Below are 24,614 nucleotides of genomic sequence, written 5' to 3' on the forward strand. Positions count from 1 at the left end.
AGCTAGTCCCAGCTCTCCCACCCAAGGAGCTGCCCAGAGCCAAGTGCAGGGTACAGGTCCTACCCGGGTGCCTGTGGCCCATGGCACGTTGCCAGCAGCCAAGCCACGTGCTGAGCCCCACCATGCCTCAGGCCTGTCTCCTGCCTGCCACCCCTGCTGGTGCTTCTCCCCAGCACCCAGCGGGGCCATGGTGCCAGCACAATGCAAGCCCAGAGCAGCAGTGATGATGTCCATCTCTGTACAAACAAGTGTGGTTTATTAAGGCATTTCTTTGAGAAGTTGGCACTTGGGTCCAGGCTGTGCTGGAACGGCCCAGTGTGCAGGCCGATGAGCAGCGCCCAATACATGCAGCTCAGCGAGACACGATACAAAAGGTACAAACAAAGTAGAAAACAGGAATTGTAGTACAATGTGTAAAAATAAATAACTGGAGGCTTGGCTCCTGGCTGGGCTCGGCAGCCCATGGCTGTGTGTCCCCCCCCCCCCCCCCCCCGACCAAAGTGCCCTTCTATGTGGCGTGCAGCCGTGTCCCCTGTCCCAAACATGCAGGGAGGAGCAGGGCTGCTTGGCCACCCTGGCCTGCGCAGGGCTCAGGGAGCACACGGCACCCTTGGCGTGCTCCCCACAGTGCCCATGAGCAGGACAGCCCATGAGCAGGACAGGAGAGAAGGGACAAGGGGTGCCCGCCCCAAGAGCCTCCATGGGCTGTCCCTGTGTTGAGTGAGGCAGAACCCATCCTCCCCTCCCAGAGCTGCCTTGGGTCCTCTGTGGTTCTCAGGCAGCGCAGGCATGGCCTTGCAGCCCCCTTGGTGCCTGCTGCAGATCCCCATCGCTGCTGCAGATCCCTGTCCTGTGTTGCTGCCCTGTGCCCAGGACAGCTACCAGGGCTGCCGGCACCAGGGACCCACTCCCGTGTGCATTGTAGGGACCAGGGTGCAGCGCTGTGCCTGCAGCATGGGGACACCCACAGTGCAGGCTGGGCTGGGACCTGTGGCACAAAGGGGGAGGTTTAGGGCTGAGACAATGACGGAGATCGGGCTGCAGTCAGAGATGGTTCTTAGTGGGAAATGGGGAGGAAGTGGGCAAAAGTGACGGGTTTTGGCTGCTGTGATAAAACATTTGGGGCTAGGGTTGCAGCCATGGTGCTGACATGCTTTGGGCTGAGGCTACAGAGTGGGTCTAGGAAAAGTGCGATAGGAAGGAAATTCCCCCAGACCCCCTTCTCAGATGGCTGGGTGTCCTCCCTGACACCACAAACATGCTCATGCCCAGGCTGACTGTATATTTGTGGCTGCCACGGTGCTCCACGTGCCCTGTTCCTGGCCCTCACTCTGCACCCATGTCTGTGTGTGGGTCACAGCAACCATGAGCATCCAGGGCCGCAGTGGCAGGCCCTAGGACTGCACTCCCAGGGCACAGGGCCATGCGATGTGTGCCTGCTCCACCATGAGCAGCCATGGGCTGCAGGGCGAGCACTGGGTGGGGGCTGTCCCCAGTGTGAGCATGACACCAGCTGCGAGGCCGGCTGTGTGAGTGGTGCTGGAGTGAGGATGGGGACCAGCCCCATTGAAGTGTGGCTCTATCCCATGCTAACAACATGGCATGAGCATGGCGTGGTGCAGAGCAGCCCCTGCACAGAGGGCTGGGGCCCAGGGGATGGGGGTTCTGGCACCTACCCACATTTTGGAGGTGTCCCTGGTGGCCCACACTGTCCTGGTGAGCATGTTGCACTGCAGGGCCCTGGGGGAGGCCAGCTGCCCAGTGTCCCACCCAGTGGCTGTAAGATAACATGGTGGCTGCCACCATGCCAGCTTCAAGCCATGTGGCTTCTTGGGGCACCCCCTCCCACCTGCTCCCCTGCAGCTGCAGGCTGGCCACTAGGCCTGGGGGGCAGATGGAGCGGGAGGAGGTCACTGGCTTGTGTCACTGAGCAGCCACATTGCTCCCTTTCCTGGGGCCAGGCTGTCTCGGGGACAGCTCTGCTGCAGCTCTCAAGCTGCTGCTCCTGCCAGCCCCACCGCACAGCCTGCCTGGTGCCTGGGCAGTGTCCATGTCCAGTGCCCCAGCCAGCCCGCAGCCCAGACAGGTACCTGGCCCGGGGAGCAGCTTCTCCAGGAATGGGGCTCCCATGCTGAGCAGGGCACCCGCCTCCCAGCCCAGGCCCCAAGGAACAGGGCTCTCCAGCAGATCTGGGAAGGAGATCCCTTAAAAGGCTCACATGCAGTGGTGGGAGGTGGAAGGGCTCAAGAGACCCCAAAGGATCTCCTTTCCCCCCACCAGCCATGGATATGCAAGCAGAAAGCGGGCACTGCCTTCTCCTCCCACTCCAGCGTGGCCTGGGATGGGTCTTCTCTCACTGTCAGGAAGCAGGTTCAGCCATCCCCGTCCCCGCAGGCAGCATGGGCAGACTGGCAGGCTGCTGTAGTTGTGCCTGCTGAGCAGTGCATCTCTGCCCTGGTAGCATTCCTCCCCAGCCCTGTGAGCTCCTGTGGGGAAGGGGCCAGCGGGGATGGCTCAGTGTCCTGCTGCACCCAGGCTGCTGCGTGGCTTGCGTAAGTGGCCAGGGAAGGGCAGGGTCTGCAGTCTGCAGTACCCCAGCCCAGCAGGGCAGGGAGCACCCGTCTGCTCCCAGCCTCTCTCAGAGCACAGAGTACCATGAAGCACCATCCTGCCAGGCGCTGATCTGAGACACCATGAGCAGTACAAGGAACCATCGCCCTGGGGTGCTGGCAGTAGGATCAGCAGTCCATAGGGCATCAAAACCAGCACTGAATCTGCCAGACCATGGGGAGTGACAGGAGCCAGCAGCCCCAAAGGACACAGGAACCCACAGCCCATGGGGGCCCTGGGCCAGGCAAGGTGCTGGGAGAGCAGGATTAGCACCCATGCAGAGCAGCCCTGGTCTTGGCCCCGCTCCTGACCCCACGGCTGCGGGGTGGGGCAGAGGAGTCCACGGGCCCAGGTCTAAATCCTGAGCTCGGCCTCCTCGGGGGGCTCCAGCGAGTGCTCGGCACTGATGGCGGAGGCAGAAGGCCCCTGTGAGATCCCAAAGGGCGAGACCACGGGGGAGCGGGCGGCCAGCGGGGACAGCGAGGGGGAGAAGCTGGGTGACATGGCTGAGGACGAGATGGAGCCCTCATGGCTGATGGGTGAGCGGCGCAGGGATGATGGGTGGGGGAAGGTCCTGCCCGCCGGTGGCTTGGGGGGCACAGACTTGGCACCCGGGTGGGCCACTGAGGTGATGAGGGGTGGGGGGTCGATGCGGGGCTTGGGCTCTGCCTTGGGCTTGGTCGGGAAGGGCTTGCGCAGGGAGCTCTCATCCTTGAGGCGGGCAATCTCTGTGAAGACGCTGGCCAGCGGCTGGAACTGGGGGCACCAGTTCAGCAGGTAATCCCAGTTGTAGCTGCCGCGGAGCTCCTCATCACTGGCCACGATGGCGGTGAGCGAGCCCTCCACAGAGGGCTTGCCGTCTTCCGGGAAGGCATAGTCCTGGGGCTGGGAGGAGACGCTGAGGCCACAGCGCACGCCGAGGAAGGCGCTGCCTCCCCCATCCTCGCGGTACAGCTGCGGGGGAGGCCCTGGCAGCAGCAGCCCGGAGCCCTTCTTGCTCTTGAACCACTGGGCGCTCTCCAGGGCAGCTGGCTCGCAGGAGATGTCGGAGAGCTGGTCGGCATCTTGCTGGATGCCGGAGTCAGGGCCGCGGGCAGAGATGTGCTCCTGCATGGAGGATGTGATGCTGGCCACGCGCGGGTACTCGTTGATCATCCGGATCTCATCGTCCTCAGCGGCTTCGGCAGAGCCTCGGCCGCTGGAGTGCGAGGGGTCCAGCGAGCCGCCCCGCGTGTAGGGCCCTGCCGGCTCACCGCCATACCCCGGCAGGGCCTGGTGGTAAATGTGCTCACTCCCGGGAAGCGCCGGCTCCTCGCGGCCAAGCTTCTGCAGGGAGCCGCTCTGCACGCGGCCCAGCGGCCCATCCCCCTCTGGCTTCTCGCGGCCCCGGCGGTGACGAGAGCGGACCAGTGCCAGCACAATGGCCACGGCGGCCAGCACCACCACAACCCCCAGCGAGGCAGCCACGGCCACCAGCAGCAGGTTGAGGTCCGGAGCAAGGCCAAAGGAGGTGTGTGTGACGTCGATGGTGACCTGCGCAGAGGCTGAACGGGAGGCAGGCAGGGGGCTGCGCGCCTGCACCTCCAGGCTCATTTCGCGTGGCTCCCTCTTGGCACGCCCGGCCCCGGCCTGGGGCTGACTGTCCACACGCAGGTAGATGGTGCCTGTGGTTTGGTTGATGGCAAAGTACGGTGAGGGCTTTGCCAGGGAGTACAGTACGACGCCGTCAGCCCCCTCGTCCTCATCTGTTGCCAGCACCCGCCCAATGCTCTGCCCTTTGCGGGCGCCCTCAGGGACCTCGAAGTTGAAGGAGGGGCTCAGGAAGATGGGATCATATTCGTCCTCCCCTGTCACCAGCACCCGCACGGTCACCGTGGCAGAGGCGTTGCCAGCATCAGTGGCCCTGACTAGGAGCTGGAAGGCTTTGGCTCGTTCGTAGTCAAAGGTAAGTCGGGAGCGCAGCTCCCCAGAGCTGCTGTTGACGGAGAAGGCATCCCGGCCCTCCGCCATGCTGGGCTCCCCCACTGGCTGCTCCAGCACTGTGTACCGCAGTTCCCCAAAGACACCAGTGTCTGCGTCAATGGCACGCAGTGTGGTGACCAGTGTGCCAGGAGGCAGGTTCTCCCGCATGCTGGCACTCAGGACCTCCACCGGGAAGTACGGCTTGTTATCGTTGACGTCCTTCACCTCAATGGTTACAGGTACCAGTGCAAAGTGCCCGCCTGGCACATCTGTGGCCTGCACCACGAGTGCGTGCAGTGCCTGGGTCTCCCGGTCCAGGGGCCGTGCCAGGCACAGGGCCCCCGTGCTCTCGTGAAGCTGGAAGAGCCCATGCTGGTCACCTGAGCTGATGGTGTAGTGAACGTGGCCGCGGGGCCCTGAGTCAGCATCGTGGGCCACCACGCGCAGCAGCTCCGTGCCAGGGGGTGCGCTCTCACTCACCGCTGTGCGGTACTCGGCTCGGGTGAACACGGGTGGGTTGTCATTGACATCCCGCACGGTGATGAGCACAGGCACCGTGGTGCTGCGCTGTGGCAGGCCCCGGTCCGAGGCCGCCACAGTGAGGTTGTAGACTGGGATGGCCTCAAAGTCTAAAGGCTCCACAAGCACCAAGGCACCCTGCATGCGGAGATGCCCCCCGGCCCAGGCCACCCGGCTCTCCACCTGGAAGGCATTGCCGCCATTGCCACTGACGATGGTGTAGTCGAAGCCAGCATTCTCCCGGGAGAGATCGGCGTCACCTGCCTCTAGTGTCAGCACGGTGGTTCCTGGGCGTAGGTCCTCAGGGACGCTGGCATTGTAGCGTGACACCTGGAAGCTGGGGCTGTGGTCATTCACATCCAGCACCTGGAGCTGCACTGTGGCCCAGGATGAGAGGCTGGGAGAGCCACAGTCGCGGGCCTCCACCACCAGGTCCAGGGTGGGCTGGCTGGCATTGAATTCCACTTGCCGGATGGTGAAGAGGGTCCCTGTGAGGGCACAAAGCCAGAGTCAGCATGGGGGCCGGGAAGAGTGTTAGGGTTATTTGCTGGAGGAACAGGCATCCAGCATGCTGCGGTGGGAGTGCTCGATGGCCACACCACCATGTCTGCCTCACTGGCCACCCCAGACAGCGACCTGGTGAGGGGCTGAGCCTGGGCCAGCATGGGGGCACCTGCCTCTGCAGGCACTGTCAGAGCAACCCACAAGATGGGCCCTGCACAGCAGCCAGCCCCACGCACCATTGCTGGGGTCGATGGCGATATCAGGGCTGGGCATGGCCAGGTGGAAGGTGACATCCCCGTTGCTCCCCGAGTCTGGGTCGGTTGCGCTTACGGTGAGAACGATGCTGCCTGCAGGCGTGTGCTCCGGCAATGTCACCTGGAAGAGGAGGAAGCCCCAGTCAGTGCCGGGTCCCCCATGCAGGCACCTGTTCCCCCTTGCCTGTAGCTAGCCAGCAGGGCTGGGAGAAGGTATGAGGCTGGCCAGGGCAGCAATAGCCAAGGTAGCCCAGCTCATTGCTGGCCAGGGCCTTCCCCACCTCTGCACCAGGGCCACGGCTGGCACACTGAGGGGGCCTGGCCCACGTGCACAGCTCCTAGCCTTGTTAGTGTGACTCCCAACCAGCTTCAGCATCCGGTTCCCAATCCTTTTCTCTACTTTGCTCTGCTGTTCTGAAGAACTCTTAATAGCTGATATTTTCTCCACAAAAGGTATTTTACACAAATCAAAACAGCTCTTGTCTTTTTGGTGTGCCAAACAGCAGGTAGACAGTTCCATTGGTCTGTGCTCACAACTTTCAAGCATTTCTGTGGCTTTCCAGCTTCTTGCATCTCTCTGGTCCAGAGATGCAGCACATTGCACGAGTCAGCTTTCATCCAGTGATCTGCCTATGGGGCCCCAGGCCAGGTCTCGCCAGAAACACTTGTCCAGGTTGTGACCCATCTCCCACCACTTCTAGCCTTCCCACTGTTCCCACCTATTCCAGCATGCAGCTATGCAGGCCCGCAGTTGCTGATCCCAGTGCTACGTGCCTGGTTTCAGCTTCCTGTCCACACCACAATGACAGCACAAAGGGTGTCAGGATGTGGATGGGAGCCCAGGAAGAGAGGGGCCAGGATGGGCTCAGACCCATCCTCAAGGGGGTCTCTGTGCCTTGTAAGGCCAGGTGAGCCAGGCAGGAGCAGCAGAGGGGCTTGTGCAGGATGGCCCACACTGCCTGGCACACCTGTGTGCACAGTACCTGATAGAAGCCCTGGCTGAAAGTCGGTGCATTGTCATTCACATCCTCCACAACGATGGTGAGGTTGGCCTCGGTCTCATGGCGGGTGTCAGAGGCACGCAGGGTGAGGATGTAGTGGCTGCGCTGTTCGTAGTCCAGTGGCCCTGTCAGGGCAATGCGTCCCCCATACCGTAGCACACTGAATGTGCCCACGGCATCACCATCCAGCATGAGTGTGTAGGAGAGCGTGGGGCCTGAATCCACATCATTTCCGGTCAGCTGGGCTATCTGGGTGCCCAGCAGCGTGTCTGTGGAGAGGCAAGGCATGAGCAAGCAGCCCCATCTCCTCGGAGAAGACCTGGCTCATGTGGTGGGAAACCAGCTCAGTCCAGAACCTGAGCACCGGGGACAAGGGGAAGATGCTAGGGGTGAAGGGGAAGGTCTTGAAGGAGCTAGGCAGGGCAGGTCAAGGCTGGCACAGGCACAGGGCACACAGGGCGAGGGCAGAGAGCAGGCAGGGCAGGTGTGTGCAGCCAGAGAGCCTACAGTGCGGGCAGGGGCCAGGGATGAGTTGGGAATTCAGCTTGTTCCCTCAGGACAGAGCTGCAGCATAGGGTCTGTACAACCCCCAGCCCCAGGCTGTCACAGATGGGGCAGTGCTGAAGAGCTCAGGAGGAGCTCAGCCAGTGGGTCAGCACAAGCCAGCCCTTGGCAAGGGAATTGACAGGCCTCTCTGGAGGCTTCTCCCTGACCCACAGGTGTCCGTCACGCCTCAGCTCTTGCCATTGGTGACGCATTACCTCATGGGACTGAGCTGCACTTACTCTCTGGGACCCGCACCTCCCAGGGAAACGGGATGGTGGGGCTATTGTCATTGATGTCCATCACCACAACGGTCAGCGTGGCAGAGCCCACAAGAGGCGGCGTCCCTCTGTCCATTGCTGTTACCACCAAACTGTAGGCAAGCACAAGGGCACAGCACAAGGTTAACAGACATGTGGCCATATTTGTGAGGTAACAATGCATGCATGCACAGCATCTGGAACATGTCAGGGGGGTACTGCATGTGTGCACAGGGTTGGAGTGTGTACATGTGGTAATGGAATTGCGCACAGCATCTGGAGTGTCTGGGGCAATGGATATGTGTAGAGCATCTGGAGTGCATGTGTGGGGCAGTGGATGTGTGTACATTGAGAGTATGGTGGGGCAGGGCAGCAGATGGATGCACATCTGAGGGGCATGTCTGGAGGGCAGTGGGTTTGTGTCCAGCACCTGGAACATACGAGCAGCCAGTGAATGTGGGCACAAGTGTTTGGAGCATGTAGTGGGCAGTGGATTCATGCACAGCCCTGGCATGGGCACATGGGACAAAAGATGCATGCATGGTTGGAGGCTTTTGCAAGGGGAGGTAGTGGATGCACCCGAAGCATTTTCAGTCTGTGCAAGGGGCAGGTGTCTAGAATGTATGTGGGAGATGATGCAGGCAGAGCATGTTGTGAGGTGCAGGGAGACAGGCATTTGGAGCATATCTGGGTGTTGGGGAATGCATGGAGCCTCTTTGTGGAATGGTGATGGGTATGTGAATGGAATGAATGCCCTAGGCCTCCCCATGCCTGGCAAGAGGGGAGAGAGACATGTAGCCATTGGAGCATGCATACGGGGGAGAGAACATAGCCTAGGTGGGGTGGCAGAAGTTGTTCCTTGCATCTGAACCATGCATGTGTAAAAGAGTAGGGGAAGACTTAAACTCATTGTGTGTAGTGTTTGCCATTATCTTATATACATGTGGCTAGACTGGCTGGATGATGTCTAGAGTGTGTGCACATGGTGAGGGGCCCAGAGGACCTGGGCTGAATGCAGGAGGACTTGCAAGAAGGTTCAGGGCAGTGCATAGCGCCTGGAGTGTGTGTGTGTGTGGCAGGGCAGAAGGATGCAATGTGTGGGAGTGGGAAGGGACTGAGCATATGTGGTCTGGATTAAGCAGGCAGGAAAGGGAATGGATGCAGTCACTGAGACGAGTCCACTGCCCCCGTCACAGTCGTCTCAGATTTGCAGAGACCAGTCTGAACAGAGCAGTGGCTCATCTCATGGCCATCTGTCATGCCTTTGATACCATTTGCTCCCCGTGTCAACACTAAGCCTAAGTTCCTGCTGTTTGGCAAAAACATTTTACAGACAGGGCTGAGACAGCTTTGGGCAGCACCAAGTAGCAGAGTATCCTGCGCAGCCTTGGGGATGCTGCTCCACAGCTATGCCCCTCTCATATCTGTGGCACAAGTTAGTCTGGCTCTACTCACCGGGTCTGGGACCAGATCTCCCTGTCCAGGATGGCGGCAGTAGTGATAGTGCCAGTCTGAGGATCGATGTGGTACAAGCCTGTCATTGGCAGGGACTGGTTGATGGCATAAGTCACCTGCCCATTTGCTCCCTGATCCAGATCATCTGCCAGGACCTGCAAAGCCACATGAGAGATTCAGCAGTGCAGTTGTGGAGCCCTGCAAACCACAGCCCACCAAGGCTAGACCTATCCGTAGGTGCCAGCCCCAGGCACATGGCACAGCCCCCCACCCCCTCACCCTAGCAGAGAGGCAGGCCATGGGCCCAGATGTCCCTGTTTGTGCCCCCAGTGATACCTGGATGACTGGTGAGTCATAGCTCTGTGACTCCCAGATGAATGCCACATAGTTCTGCAGCTGGAAGCGTGGCAAGTTGTCATTCACATCTTGCAGGTTAAGGTTTATGGCCATAAAGCCGAAGGAAGCTGCTGTCTCTGCCTGGACCACAAGGCGCAGCCGGGGGCTGGCCTCGAAATCTAGGCTGCTGGAGTCCTGAACTGAGATGGCACCTGGGAGCAGGGAAACAGCAGGATGGGGTGGGTGAAGAGGGGGTGAGTGATGCACCAGCACATCCATCCCCCATCTTCTCTTTTGTTCCCTTGCACTCAGTCCATCCCTCTGCTCATCCATCCATTCTCAAATAGACACAACAAACACACTGAGCTCTTCTGAGCCCTCTCCAAACTGACAGCCTTCTCATCAGTCCCAGTGAGCTGCCCTCAGTGATAAATCCTGCACCTTGCTCAGGACAGACAGCTTCTGCTTACATTAAAGCATGCAGTAGTCCTCCCACTATGGAGACACCATCTGAGGTATGGCCACTTTAAAAAAGAACTGCTTCATGTCAAGCCCCATACTGCTACACAAGCTCATCAAGCTCCAAGCCAAAGTCACCTAACTGCAGCTATTAGTCTAGGTCAGATCCTTACAAAGATGCTGTAGGAGCTGCCAGCAGTTCTCCTGCTAGAGCTCTGAGGACAGACATCCATTCTTATCCTCCTGAGCCACTGTGCACCTGGGCTTTTGTAATGACAAGGTATTGCTGTCCCACCCAAGAAGGTGGAGGGCATCCAAAAAGATACACTAAAATGACTGGCAGCATTCCTACAGGCATGCATTCAAATGTAATGAGGAGGAACTGTGCTCCTGTGGCTGAATTCCTGCCCTGGGGAGTCCTGCAGAGCCTCACTCTCTCTGCAGCCTGTTTCAGCATCTACATGCAACGACCAGGTGAACTGGTCAGGCAATAGGGATGCAGTTATCAGGCACCTAGAACAGCTATGTGGCCTTGGACAAGCTTAGCTTCTGCGTAAGAGCTCTGCTGCCAGCTTTGCATGATAACATGAGTTCCAATGCACACAGCTGAAACCATTCCATACGTCCAGGAATGGAAAACACAGATTACAGCTACCAGCATGGTGGACTGGTTTGGAGAACGGCTATCTTTAGGTGCTGCCTCAGGCACCAGACACAATTGGTCAGGGTGCCACCCCGTCAGCCACTCCTTCATGGCCATAGCAGCTTTGGCCCAGCTCCATAACTATGAAATGCTCACTTCTAAACTGCAGCTTCAGACAGACACACTCCTATGGCAGTGTGCGAAGGCTGCTCCTTCACAGGCAGCAATCCCTGGGACTGAGAGCATGCAGGGGAGCCCTGGGCACAGCAGCTCTCCACAGTCAAAGACCTCTGTGAGCCTGACTGGGGTTTTAATACACCTGCCCGTTGACTCTAGGTTTCAGGAACTGCAGCGTAGCAACTCCTGAGCTCAGTTTGGGGTTGGGGGTTACTCTGTTTGGGTGCTGGCATGCACCAGGTGACAGAGGAATTGCAGTCAGGCTGTGCACATGGCTTCATTGCAAGGTGGGATCAGGCCCTCTGGGACAGCCAGGCTGCAGGCAGTCCTGTGGGGGCAGCTCAGCATGGTGCTGGCTGGCTGCCATGATGCAAGGCTGCAGCAGGAAGCCTGCAGCTGCAGCTCAGGTTCCTCAGGACTCAGTGGGCCCATGCCCCAATGGGGGTTGTGACTCCCTTCATGAGATACGGTGTGCTGGTCTGTCCTCTCCACAGTGCTCCCAGTGCCCATGCTGTGGCTTGCTTGCAGCAGCAGCACAGTGCAGTGAGTGGCTCACACTGACATCAGGGTGCTGAGGAGCCTGTATGGCAGCTGAGGGGATGCGTGGTGACAGTGGGCTGCCATGGGCACTGTGATTTCAGATGGGTACTTGTGCATGGCTGAGCATTTCCTGCCATGCCCATGGGCGACTTGCAGTGGCCAGTACTTAATCATGGTGCCAATGGATTGCATGCTGTGCCATACCATGGGTGGCTCACAAGGACAAGCACAGTGGCCATAGGCTGCAGAAGGCACAAGCACAGTGTCAAAAAGATCTCTGTTAGCCTGGGATCCTGTCCCAAACCCAACCATCTAGCAGGCACAAGAGAATGGGGTTTTAACAAGAAGTTCCAGCTTGATATCTGGGCTCCGAGGACTGATTTTTTCATATCATAGAATCATAGAATAGTTTGGGTTGGAAGAGACCTTTAAAGGTCATCTAGTCCAACCCCCCGCTTCCAATGAGCAGGGACATCTTCAGCTAGATCGGGTTGCTCAGAGCCCCATCCAACCTGATCTTGAATGTTTCCAGGGATGGGGCACCTACCACCTCTCTGGGCAACCTGGTCCAGTGTTTCACCACCCTCATTGTAAAAAATTTCTTCCTTATATCTAGTCTGAATCTACCCCCTTTTAGTTTAAAACCATTACCCCTTGTCCTATCACTACAGGCCCTGCTAAAAACTTTGTCCCCGTCTTTCTTATAAGCCCCCTTTAAGTATTGAAAGGCCGGAATAAGGTCTCCCCAGAGCCTTCTCTTCTCCAGGCTGAACAACCCCAACTCTCTCAGCCTTTCTTCATAGGAGAGGTGTTCCAGCCCTCTGATCATTTCTGTGGCCCTCCTCTGGACCCACTCTAACAGGTCCATGTCTTTCCTGTGCTGAGGACTCCAGAGCTGGATGCAGTGCTCCAGGTGGGGTCTCACCAGAGCGGAGTAATCACCTCCCTTGACCTGCTGGCCATGCTTCTTTTGATGCAGCCCAGGATACGGTTGGCTTTCTGGGCTGCAAGTACACATTGCCGGCTCACGTCCAGTTTTTCATCCACCAGTACCCCCAAGTCCTTCTCCACAGGCCTGCTCTCAATCCCGTCATCCCCCAGCCTGTATTGATACCGGGGGCTGTGATAGCCCAGTCTCTTCCAAACTACAGGGCAAGCACCACCCTCACAGCAAGGCACCCTTCACCCTACCCTCAGCCAGGCTTTCCCTGATGCCAAGGGATGTGCGGCCCTTCAAAGGCTGCCCTTTGAAGCATGTGGTGCAAACAATGCCAGCTTTCCCAGTGACCCTGGGCAGCACCCTGCAACCTGCCTCACTGCTCTGCCTGGGTTATCAGCCACCCACAAGCACCACTGATATGTTCAGCACCTGCTGATGGCTCAGAGAACAGCCTGGTGCAGAGGCCGGGCTCCCTTAAAATGCCCACTGGACAGTGAGTGGTTCCCCATTTATTGTCACCTTTGGGACTGCACAGAGACGGTCACAAATCCACAGCAGTGCTGCAGTCACAGCAGCTTCATGCACACCAGAGAATAAAGCACAGCAGTTCAGGTGCCTGGCTCTGAGGCCCCAACATAGGACATGTCATTTGGCTGAACTTGCCATCTAAGGCAGGGGCTGCACCCAGATTGCATCTTAGGGATGGTGCTGGCCTCTGCTAACTCCTGAACTGGGCCTAGGAGTTTTTGGGGAAAGTCCAGTTAGGAGGGACCAAAATTGTGCTGGGAGCTGTGCTAACAACCTCTGGACAATGACAGGTTACTGTCCATGTCCAAATACTGACACTATTTCATTTACTGGTATAGAGGTGTGGACTGTGTTCCTGTGCCTTTTGGGGGGCTCTGAGCCTTGTCATAGCTGAGCAGGCATTGTCAGAGCACAGGTGGCCTCCCACTTGCTGCCTCCCCAGGCGGTCTTGGTGCTGTACCTGAACTGGGCTGGATAAGGAAAGCATTCTTCTCATTGCCGCTGACGATGCTGTACGTGATGCGCCCAGAAGAGCCCCCCGTGTGCATAGCTTGGATGCTTGCCACGGCAGTGCCTGGAAGAGAGTGAAACAGTGTGAAGGGGCAGCAGTCTTGGGGCAGGTGGCAGAGAGGGTCAGGGTGGTGTGTGGGCAGCACATGCTATACCACAGGAACACAGCTCTGCCAGAGGAAGTGAGACCTAATGGTAACTTTGGGCTGGGAGCCAGGATTCATGGGCCTGTCCATGGCCCCTCTGTGGTCTCACTGTGACCCCTGGAGACCTTCCAGGAGCAACTGGGCACCTGTGACTGCCTACAGTGACCTGAACACCCTGAGGCAAACCCACAGGGATTACCACCCTGGGCACCAGTCAGACCCTGCAGTCCCTTGGGTCTATGCAAAGCATAATGGGGCTTCCCAAGGCCCTGCAGTGCTCCCTGACTTGAGTTTCCCCAGCTTTGCCAGCCCAGCACCCACCTCCCCTCCTGCCCTGTCCCATTTCATCCCAGCACTTGCTGATCTCTCTGCCCAGCTGATACCTGGGGCAGCATTTTCTGGCAGGGCCACATCACTGGTGCTCCGGGGAAAGCGCAGCCCCCGGTAGGGCTCTTCCTGCAAATGGATCACCACCACACCGGTAGAGGAGAGCGCCGGTTGCCCCAGGTCTGTGGCCAGGATGAAGAGCGTCCGCTGGCGCTGGCTGAGTGAGCCCAGGGGCTGCAGCAGTTGGATATCCCCTGTGTAGGAGTTGATTGCGAAGGCAGAGTTGGGGGTGGCAAGGCGATACAGGATGGAGGCATTGGCACCTGCATCCCTGTCCTCTGCCCTCATGGTGGCCACAACCTGCTTGAGCGGTGTATGGCGGGACAAGTTGACAGTGAGTGGGCTGTGCAGGAAGGCAGGGGCGTGGTCATTGACATCTTGCACGGTGACTGTGACACGCACAGCTGCGCTCTTGGGCTCCCATGGTGCTGAGTCCACAGCCTTGGCCAGGAAGCTGTAACTGGGGTGGCGTTCCCGGTCCAGCGGCTGGGCACTTCTGATGCACCCACTCTGTGGCTCGACCTGGAACATGCCAAGTGACTCGTTGCCCAGGTAATAAGAGACCTGCCCATTGGTGCCCTCGTCAGGGTCCTCAGCCACCAGCTGCAGCACCAGGGCACCAACAGGCAAGTCTTCTGGCACCTCCACCACATAGGTGGCCTGAGCAAAACCAGGTGCGTTGTCATTTAGGTCCAACACCCGCACATTCACTGACATGGTGGCACTGCGTGGGGGGGTGCCGTGGTCTTGCACCACCACTGTGAGGCTGTAGGAAGCAACTTGCTCCCGGTCAAGGGCACGTGCAGTGGAGAGGACACCGGAGACTGGGTCTAGGCTGAAATCCTGCTGAGGGTCTCCATCTGGAAAAGAAGAGAGGGAATAACAAGACAGGATGTCTATAACTGGTACAAGGAAGGACCTGCCCTATGCTGCCTAGAGAGGACAGCATGAAGTCCATCCCAGTGTGGCCTGGCAGGGAGGGTAGAGTGAGCTGTTCTCTGTAAGGCCCCAGTGGGATTGAACCTCCTTGGTCCAGCTGTGTGTGTGTGTAAGAACTGGCTCCAACAGCTTACAGGCCAGTGTTGCTGCCACAGGGAGCCCCCAGATAATGCATGGCGTGATAACAACAAAGAGATCTCACTTAGCAACCTGTAAATTCAACAGGTCAGAGCAGCCAAGAGAGGTATGGAACTAGTCCAAGCCTGGGGAACCAGACAAGAGCCTGGGGAATGAGGAAGTGCAGCCTGTCCAGATCTTGGGGTGCTCTTTACTGGGGGCAGAGAAGCTAGAGGGCTGAGAAGTGGCATGTGGTTTGGAGCAGGAGAGAACTGAAGTGGAACAGGAACTGCCACAGGTGATGCTTTCAAGAGCCACGGGCAACCCAAGGTGAACTGCCCTTACCTACTGCCGAGAAAGAAGCTACAGAGCTCCCTGTGCGCCTCACCTGCCACGTGGTATTCCAAGCGCCCGTTCTCGCCTCCATCAGGATCGGTGGCCCGCAGGGTGTAGAGTGCCACGCAGCTTTGGTTCTCAGGGACCTCCACAGAGCAGGACTCACTCTCTAGGTGTGGTGCATGGTCATTCTCATCCCCTACTGTTATCCGCACAGTTGCCTTGGAGAGGTTGGGGGGCAGGCCACCATCCCGTGCATAGACTGCAGGAACACAGCAAGAGCACTGCAGGCTACCCTGCTGACTGGGCGCTACTATCAAGCCTGTCATATGCAAACGCCCAGACAATCACAGGGGCAGCCAGACATGGGATCACTGGCATTCCTGCATGCTCAAACCACTCAACAACCCTGCATGCCCCACAAACCCCCATCACTTCCCATGGCCTGCCCTCCCTGCAATACTGCCCTACCCCAGCAGTGGGGAGCACTCATCTGCCTCCCCTGTGCTCCCTACCTCCATGCCTGCTGCACCCCTCTCATGCACCAGCACAGCCCTACCCATCAGCACGTGTTGCTCCTGCTCCTCGCGATCCAGGCCATGTGTGGTGACAATAAGCCCCGTCTGTGGGTGGATGGAGAACGGCCCCCCAGAGAGACCCCCATAGGACACCTGCCCATTGGCACCTGCAGGGAGGAACACGGTTTGAGGGCAGCCCAGCAGCAACCCCAGGAGCCTCTCATTTGGCTCACAGCCCTGCACCTCCCTCCTCCCAGGCTTCCCACCCAGGGGTCACACAGGCTGTGGGAGAGGATGATCTCCCTCCATGGCAAGTAAAGCTGAGGCAGAGATGTGTGGTGGAGGGAGGTCCCAGCCCAGCCCAGCTTGTGGAAGGGCAGATGGGCCAAGGAGCCTCCAAGGAACAAAGGCCATTGTCTTGGGGAGCAGAGGGAATCACAGTCCCTGTTCTCATTCTCAGCTTCTCCCAGGATTCAGCCCATCTCTCATCTCTGGGCCAGGTGATGATCCTTCCCTCCATGGTCAGCCAGGCTCTCCAAACCAGGTGGGAGGGAGCAGAGTTCACCCAGTCCTGGGTGCTGCATCTCCAGAAGGGCCCCTGACCAAACTGGGCAGCTCACCCTCACCCTGCATCCTCACCCAGGTCCCGGTCCGTGGCCAGCACCTGCAGCACAGGACTGCCAGCTGGCAAGTTCTCCATGATGTGTGCTTCATACTCAGGTTTCTCAAAAGTGGGAGCCTCATCGTTGACATCCAGCACCAGCACGGACAATAGCTGTGTGGCAGAGCGGCGTGGGAAACCATGATCCATGGCCACCACAGTCAGGTTGTGCTGCACCACCTCCTCCCGGTTCAGGGCCCGCACAATGGAGAGCGCGCCTGCAGACACAGGGAGAGGGGTGAGCTGGGACCGCACGACACCAGGGCCGACTGTTCCCAGGACAGAGTATCGCAAGGCTGCAGGCGCTGGGGTGAGCCAGGGACAGACAGGTCTCAAGAGTATCATGCCAACCAGGTGCTATGCTCGGGGCTCTCCACACCCCACAAGTCTCCCTCCGCCGGGTTCCCCAGCTCACGCCCTCCTCCTGTGCACCATGCTACATCCCCATGTATCCCCGCACCCTCCTCAGCCCCAGCGTTCCCAGTGTCCCTGCCGCCCACCCTGCATCCTCCTGGGCCCTCACCAGTGCTGGGGTTAAGGTGGAAGCGGCCGTCATTGTTGCCTGCTCGCAATGAGTAGCTCACACGCCCGTTCTCTCCCAAATCGTTGTCCTGGGCCACCACATGCAGCGCCACGAACCCCGTCGGCTGGTCCTCCATGACGCTGACGGCAGCAGGTGAGAGGAACACGGGCACGTTGTCATTCTCATCAGTCACAAACACACGGGCGGTGACAGCTGCCGAGCGGCGCTGGCTGATGTTGCGGGCCTGGTCCGTGGCCTCCACCACCAAGAGGAAGGAGGCTGCAGCCTCCCGGTCAAGGCCTTGCCGAAGGGTCAGCAGCCCCGAGCGGCTGTCAAGCTGGAAGGGAGCCCCTGGGGGCTCCTGGTGCAGCAGGGTGTAGCGCACCTGGCTATTGGGACCCACACCATCCCCATCCAGCGCCTGGAAAGTGAAGATGGACGAGCCAGCCTGGGCATTCTCAGGCACCACGATGGTGATGGGGTCTTCAGGGAAGGTGGGCGCCTGGTCATTGCAGTCCTGCACATGGATCTGTACCAGCACCAGTCGGCTGGAGGGATAGCCATGCTGCATGTCCTCAGCACTCACCTGAAGCATGTGCCGTGCCCCAGCTTCATAGTCCAACTCCCGGGCAGCGTAAATCTCCCCTGTCACACTGTCAACCACAAAGGTGCCATCCCCACCACCTCCTACCACTGTGTAGGTCAGCTGTCCTCGTGCAGGGGCATCTGGGGGTGCCACTGAGCCGATCACAGACCCCGGCTTGATCCCCTCGAGAGGGTGCAGGGTCAGCACAGTGGCGTCAGGCCGCGGCAGCACCCGGGAGGATGGCAGTACCTGTGAGGAGAGGCAGCAGTGAGGGGCATGTGCCAAGGTGCTGTGTGCCAGGAAGTCCTATCGGGGAGCCAGTGGAGAGGGGGACATGGGCCCTGCAGAGAGCAGGTGTCGGGAGGCAAAGTCTCAGTTCTTGTGGCCTAACAGATGAATAGCAACCTGAAAAACATACTGAGAATAAGCGTGGGTTTGACGGGGTGAGAGACGAGCTTCACTTGGGGAGCTAGGGTAGGTAAGGACAGACAGAGCTGCTGACTAGGCAGAGAAGGCTCATGGGGGATCTTACCAAGTATATCAATACCTGAAGGGAAGGTGCAAAGAGGAGGGAGCCAGGCTCTTCCCAGTGGTGCCCAGTGCCAGGACCAGAGGCAATGGGCACAAGCTGAAACACAGGAGGTTGCCTCTGAACAACAGGAAACACTTTTCACTGTGAGGATGGCCAAGCACTGGCACAGATTGCCCAGGGAGGTGGTGGAGTCTCCATCCTTGGAGACAGTCAAAAGCCACCTGGACATGGTCCTGGGCAACTGGCTCTGGGTAGCCCTGCTTGAGCAGGGTGGTTGGACAAGATGACCTCCAGAGGTGCCTTCCCACCTCAACCATTCTGTGAGTCTGTGATTGTGTTACATACTGCAAAGGCAACAGACACCAGCAGAAACAATTCTGCAAAACATAAGCCAGAGTGGGCAAGAAGAGAGGTAACACTCATCCAGATGAGAGGTACAGAGAAGAAAGATAACCCAGTATGACCCAAAGATAAATAAATACTATCACTACTTTTATTAAAGATACTGAAATTAATTTGGGGATGAGGTGCACCTGTGGATGGGAGAGAGGATGCATGAAAAGCAATAGTGTTATCTGAAGGGAAAATGTGTTGAAGAACTCAGTGCACTCATGTCAAGGAGCTGGGGAAAAAGAGAATACAGCAAAACTGTCAGCCCAGAGGGGTATCAAAACTAGCGACTGTCAACCAAATAGCTACATTATCGGGATGCAAACAAGCACGTCAGGGACAACCAGCCTGCCAGCCTGGCCTCAACACTTTGAAGGCTGTAGAACAACTTTAATGACAAGAACAGTTACAGACATGGCATAAAAAGGAAATGGTATAAAACGCATTGTGGAATGGTTAAAGGCAGTGTGCCAGGCTAGCACAGTGCTTCTCTCCTCAAGGTCAAGGAAACACAGTGTATTTAACTCGCCTGGGTTTTAGCTGGGCGCTGATGCAGTAGCACATGGGAAATCACACATTAAACTGGGGAAAGGCACAGTATGAGTATGGCTGTGTGACAGAAAGGACTAAAAGACCGACTGGCTCAAGGAGAGTGATTAGCAGGCCTTTGCAGATATGGCTCTTGGTGCTGAAATTTACTTTTGAGAGGTGCAAGGGCAAAAGAAAGCTGAGTACGTTATGAACTTGCTGATGATGTTAGAGGGCACTGCCAGCACAGAGAAGCAGCAGAACGTCAAACAAGGAGAGTCAAATGACCTTGGGAACTGCAAGAACAAGGACAGGAAGATGTGAAAAGGTGTACTGTGAAAGTGCCTTGAGTGGGGGGGAAACCAGAGTCTCTGCTGTAAAAGGAAGCTCATTACTAACAACAGAGAAAGGACTTGGCTGTCTGGGCCAATACACCAGACAGTGAGTACTGAAGTTATACAGACGTGAAGAACACCCTGCATGTCAGGAACACTATTTTCAGTAGGTGCTGGGAAGAATTGTCTCTGTGCAGGGGACCTCTAAGGTCTGCTCTGCAACAGCATATCTAGGACAGGGTTGGCTGTCCAAGTCTGGAAAAGACAGAACTGCTCACTATTAATGCTGTTGACCACTTTACAAATGAGAACATGCACAGTAGCAGACAGACCCATCCCTTCCCATCCCAGGTTCTTCGCACAGATTTTAGGGCTGGATCAACAGCTGAGCAAGGGCAGAGGGTGCCTTGGGATGAAGGCGGTGGAGGGTGAGAAGGTAGGGAGGAAGGCTGCCAAGTAGCTGGATGGCGTCCTCCAAGAGGCGAGTGACGGGTAGATGGTGCAGGGACAAGAGTTGCTGGGGTGCTGGATACCTGAATGCGAATGATGGCTGACGTACTGCGAGGCACTGCACCCCGGTCACTGGCTGTCACAGTGAAGATGTACTCAGCACGATCAGACCGGCGTAGAACTGTGGCAGTCCGCAACTCTCCAGTAGCCATGTGTAGTGTGAAACGCTCTGCCCAGGCTCCTGCAGAAAGAAAGTGAAATGCTGCAGGGAGTGGTAGAGAGGAGGGAGGGCAGGGGGCAGGCTGGGATGGAGGAGGGAGCGTGGTGTGGCAGGCCTTGGGCAGTGGGTCCCATCTGCCCACAAGGGTGATGGCTGCAAGGCAGAGAGCAGCATCAATTAGTCAGTTCTGCAGCTCATACCTATCAGTGAGTAGATGATGGTCCCATTCTCACCCTCGTCAGGATCCTTGGCTTGCAGCGAGGCAACTAGAAGTCCCGATGGCTTTTCTTCCAGCACCTGCAGCACAGCCCAGGGAGCAGCTGAGTGGCACAGGGCACCCTTCAGACTACCCCCACAAACACCTGAGCATGGCACAGGATCTGCGCCTTCCTACACCAGCCCTGCACCCCACCCGAGGCACAGACCCCCCCCCGGCAAGACCCACAGGCTGTGCCTGAGGCTGGACAACATCAAGAAGTCTGCAGCAAAGCTGGCAAAGGGAGTTTCTGCCTTGCCAGCCCTCCTGCCATTCTGCCCTGTTTAACAACCAGCTTAGCAGCGTTGGAGCATGTTGGAGCAGTGAGCTGCAGGGTGATGGGAGGACACTATTTCAACCATGTTACATCTAAAGCCTCTACAGCTAGGAAAATCCAGGGCTCCATGACAGTCCTGGTTCTCTCTGCCCCCCCAACAATCCCCTTCAGCTGCAAATGCAAAGGTGTGAGCACTGACAGGCTCAGAGGCCAGTCACCCTGGCAGTGGAAGGTGGTTTCCTCAGTTCCCACCAGCCAGCCCAGGGAGGTTTGCGATCTCTGGAAATGCAGCTGGCAGTTCTTCCTGGGCTCGGACACCTGGACTCTTAGGGCTTTTCCCTTCTCTCCTATGTTCCCAGTTAGCACTGCCGACTGCCTGTCTGTAGGCACTTAAGGCCACCATTTTATGCCAGTGCATCACAGTACCATCAAGACATTAGTTACGCACGTGCTCAGCTAACCCCATATTCTGAGGTGAGTTACCAGCTTCCTGACAGGGACCGCGTGTAACAGCATTGCATGCAAGCACCTTTCCTGGATAGTTATGGAAATGGACGCATCCCCATTACTGCCCCTCACCACCTGTCAGTTTTTGGGAGTACCCTCAGCAAACAACCCATGCCTGCAGACCTATCTCTCCTTCCAGCACAGACTCCTTGCCCCTACCCACACCTCACTGGTAGAGCAGATTCCCCACTTGGCACAGACTCTGCAGTCCCTTCCACACCAGCAGACCTCAAATTCACATCCTATCAGCACATCCCACAGCACAAATCATCCTCAGAGATCCAGCTGTGCTAGGTGATCTCTGTGTGGTACCACTTTAATGTGTTTATGAAAAAGACAAGTTGAATTCGAGCAAGAATCCAAGGAAGGAGGCTGCAAGCTCCTGAGAGGAGGCAAGTGTTAATGCTGTTGCACAAGCTGATGGCACCACGCTGGTGGCGCTCGGGAGGGGAGACCAGAGGAGCTGGACTTGTTTAGCCAGGCCAAGCAGTGATGTGACTGCACTCTAAACACTGGGAGAGGGGAGGGAAATTCCAAGGAGAGAGAAGAGCTATTTAAGCAAAAACACGATATTGGCACAAGAACAAATGAGTATAAAGTGGTCAGAAATTAGTTTAGGCTGGCAATTAAGTTTCTAACTACCAGATCAAGGAATTTGGAACAGCATTTCACAGCAGTGATGGAGGCAGAAGACCTTCTAAATATAGCTTGGCTGTTTATGAAAAGGAGTGTCTGCGTGGACACCTCTGAGTGGGGCCATGCTTAGGAGGCCCCTTCCAACCCCTCCTCTATAACAGGCTGGGGCAGGGCCTGCCCCCCATGCTGTCCCTAATCGCCCTCAACCAGGATACAAGGGGCTCCTGCTTCGCGTGCATGGTCACACTCCTCTTCCACAAGGAATCAAACTCCATCTGAGGAAAGCAGTGACTCAGCAGAGGAGTTAAATGAGCAGCGTCCACACAGGCTCCACATACAAATGCCATTTCAGATGCACAAACAGAGGAATAAACAGCAATAGAATTGGTCTTGCCTCTGCAAAAAACCCAGCCTTAGTAAAATTGCTACCAGGAAGGCTTGTCCGGGTCTGATGTCCACCTTCCAAGAAGGTTGTTGCAAATACCAGCTTGGCATAGCTCTGACAGCGGCTGGCAGTGGATATATAGAGAAGATGCAAGAAATAGGGCACGTATGGAATAATCCTCCTGTGAAACCTTCCCTGCTTCCAGCAGTCTGTGGCTAAGTCACTTCCTGAGCCACAGATCATATTTTTGTTCAACAGCCTTTGATGGATTTTTTTTCTTTCCATGAATTCATCTAATTTTGAACCCATGCAACTTTTAGCAATGATTTCACAATTTAATTATGTTCTACATGAAAAAGTACTGCCTTTGTTTATTTTAAACCTGCTGCCTGGTCATTTCTTATGAAGCTGCCTAGGTCTTGTATTGTGAAAAAAGCAACTTCTAATTTCCCCATGACTTTCTCTGTGCCATTCACTGCACACCTCTGTTATATTCCTGCAGTTTCTTCCATGCCAAAGAATGTTCAAGTATTTTCTTTCTGCATGGAAACCATTATCTACTGGAGATCACATTAACATCCTTTTCTGAACCTTTTCTAGCACTACTGCTTATTTAGTGGAATGGAGGCAGGGCAGAGACCATGTGCAGAATTTGAGATGTAGGGTAATGATGTTTTCTTTCATTCTCTGTTCCTTTTCTAATAAAACTCAGCATTTGATTTGCCTTTTTGACTGCAGCTGAGCCCTGAGCTGACATTTTCACAAAGCATTCATGGCGATGCCCCAATCTTCTCCCTCAAGTAGCCAATTCAGAGCCCAGCACTGTGTAAGTGAAATTCATATTGCTTTTTGCCATGTGTATCACTTTCCAGTTAGCAACAGTGAATTTCATCTCCCATCTTCTTTCCTAACTGAACAGTAAAATGAGATCCTTCTACAGTTCTCCACAGGGAGCCCTCGCCTTTATTACTATGAACAGACCAGTAACATCAACAAACAATCACCTCTTCTGGAGGGTATATGATGGGAAAATGCTAAATAGCAAGGATACCAGCACCAGTCCTAGGCACCCACCAGTGACATCCCCCCTCTGTGAAAACAGGCCACTTCTTCCTTCCCTTTGCTCCCTCTCCCCTTTCCTAGTGATCATTCCCTGGGAGGATCCATTACTACTGCAGTTCCTATGTGAACACCACCTGGTCCTGCCAGTGTGTAACCAACGTGCTTGACAAGCTCATCTCGCAGCCCTACAGTGGGAGATACCCCTCTAGCTGATGCTTAAAGCAAGGTGCTGATACAGAAACCTCCTTCTGCTTTGCCTAATGAACATCAATATGAATACTTCACTGAGCAAGTCTGCAATAAATCACTGAGCTTTGCATTTATCATTCAGTATTTACTTTTCCCTCCAAGCCTTTCTTCTACACCTAAATCATGATTAACAGTGGCCTCTTCCTGTACTTCACCCTTCTCTACCAGTGTTTGTAGCAGGAGAGGTTCAAACCAAAGTGCCCCAATATTTGTTTAGTTCAAAACTGTCACAGCATTTACCTGCCTTCAGGACCCTAAATCTGTCCCAGCCTTGCTCTGTCTCCTGAAGGATGCCTTTGTGGTACCTTTGTATGAGAAGAGACCTCTCGAGCTCTAGCAGGACAATCCCAGCATTTCATGCCCCCAAACACTGGAATCAACTGCAGAGCCTGCTGTGCAAGTGTGTTGCGGGTGTCCCCGCACAGGAGACAGGACACTCAGCAGACTGCAGACACAGAGCGTGAGCAATGCCATTTGGCAGAGCCTGTTCAGCTGCAGTCTCAGCAATGCCATAGCTAGCTGGTCCCTGGCCTGCAGGAGTGACTTAAAGGCCAGAGCCTTGCTCAGAGAGAGGACAAGACTAACTTTGCCTTCCTCTGCCTCCACCAGGCCCTGAGAGATGCCTTCATCCAGGCTAAGCCTTGCCAGACAGCTTTGCAAGCAGAGTGTGCCAGCTGGACATGCAAGAAGAAGGCTGAGCAAGAGACGGCTGTGACCTAGAACAGGAAGGGAAAAAGTAATGAACAGGGAAGGCCTGACGGGAGTTGCAGTGTCCCCAGGGTCCTGTGCTGATGGCCACCCAGGTGCGGCAGTGACCTGCCAATACAGTCCTGCCTGCTCTGACCTGCCTCTGGTGTGTGGCTCAGGCAGGACCTGCGACAGAGAAAGGTTGCCATCACCGTGATGTTTTAAACCCAGCACAGTGCAAGTGGCTTTGAGCACGCTGCCTGAAGTGCAGCAACATGCAGAGCAAGCACATCCTTTCAGTTGCAGGTTCTCCCCACTCCGTGCAGAGGAGATGAGGATAGGGCCTCAGTTGCCCATCCTGCTCCGTTGCTGCCAGCTCAGCCGGCTCCAGCGAGCCCTCGCCACACGTACCACTCCACAGGGGCCACAGCAGAGCAGATGCAGCCAGCTGGGGGGTGGGGGTGGAGGGTTGGTCCTCACCCACTTCTGCTGAGCAACAGATACATAACTTCATCTGCAGCACACTCAGTGCCTGGGTGACCGCTGCCACCACACAGTGCTGAGAGGGAAAGCTCGGCTGGGACCCATAGCAGATTCTCAGAAAACCCTTGTGACTGCAAAGTCCAGATGGGCAGTGCTTCCTTGA

The 24,614-nt window shown here is 56.6% G+C and overlaps 1 protein-coding gene across 6 annotated transcripts in view; it reads right to left on the reverse strand.

The window, feature by feature from the left end:
- Nucleotides 1–235: 235 nt before the first annotated feature.
- Nucleotides 236–24,614, reverse strand: part of DCHS1 (dachsous cadherin-related 1) — an 87,387-nt gene continuing 63,008 nt past the window's right edge. For 5 of the 6 annotated variants that reach the window (XM_072851104.1, XM_072851101.1, XM_072851102.1 and 2 more), the window contains 14 exons: nucleotides 20,110–20,206; nucleotides 19,773–19,930; nucleotides 16,869–17,703; nucleotides 16,324–16,563; nucleotides 15,726–15,851; nucleotides 15,219–15,428; nucleotides 13,771–14,634; nucleotides 13,192–13,305; nucleotides 9,445–9,656; nucleotides 9,109–9,263; nucleotides 7,636–7,766; nucleotides 6,833–7,119; nucleotides 5,832–5,970; nucleotides 236–5,579 (listed from right to left, as the gene is read on the reverse strand). In XM_072851104.1, coding sequence (XP_072707205.1) covers nucleotides 2,965–5,579; nucleotides 5,832–5,970; nucleotides 6,833–7,119; nucleotides 7,636–7,766; nucleotides 9,109–9,263; nucleotides 9,445–9,656; nucleotides 13,192–13,305; nucleotides 13,771–14,634; nucleotides 15,219–15,428; nucleotides 15,726–15,851; nucleotides 16,324–16,563; nucleotides 16,869–17,703; nucleotides 19,773–19,930; nucleotides 20,110–20,206 — 6,183 coding nt within the window. In that variant the 3' untranslated portion in view covers nucleotides 236–2,964. The remainder of the gene's footprint in view (nucleotides 5,580–5,831; nucleotides 5,971–6,832; nucleotides 7,120–7,635; nucleotides 7,767–9,108; nucleotides 9,264–9,444; nucleotides 9,657–13,191; nucleotides 13,306–13,770; nucleotides 14,635–15,218; nucleotides 15,429–15,725; nucleotides 15,852–16,323; nucleotides 16,564–16,868; nucleotides 17,704–19,772; nucleotides 19,931–20,109; nucleotides 20,207–24,614) is intronic. The other variant, XM_072851105.1, reaches the window with a different exon arrangement.

This window comes from Ciconia boyciana, chromosome 1 (genome assembly GCF_034638445.1).
Source record: "Ciconia boyciana chromosome 1, ASM3463844v1, whole genome shotgun sequence".
In the NCBI taxonomy this organism is placed as follows: Eukaryota; Metazoa; Chordata; class Aves; order Ciconiiformes; family Ciconiidae; genus Ciconia; species Ciconia boyciana.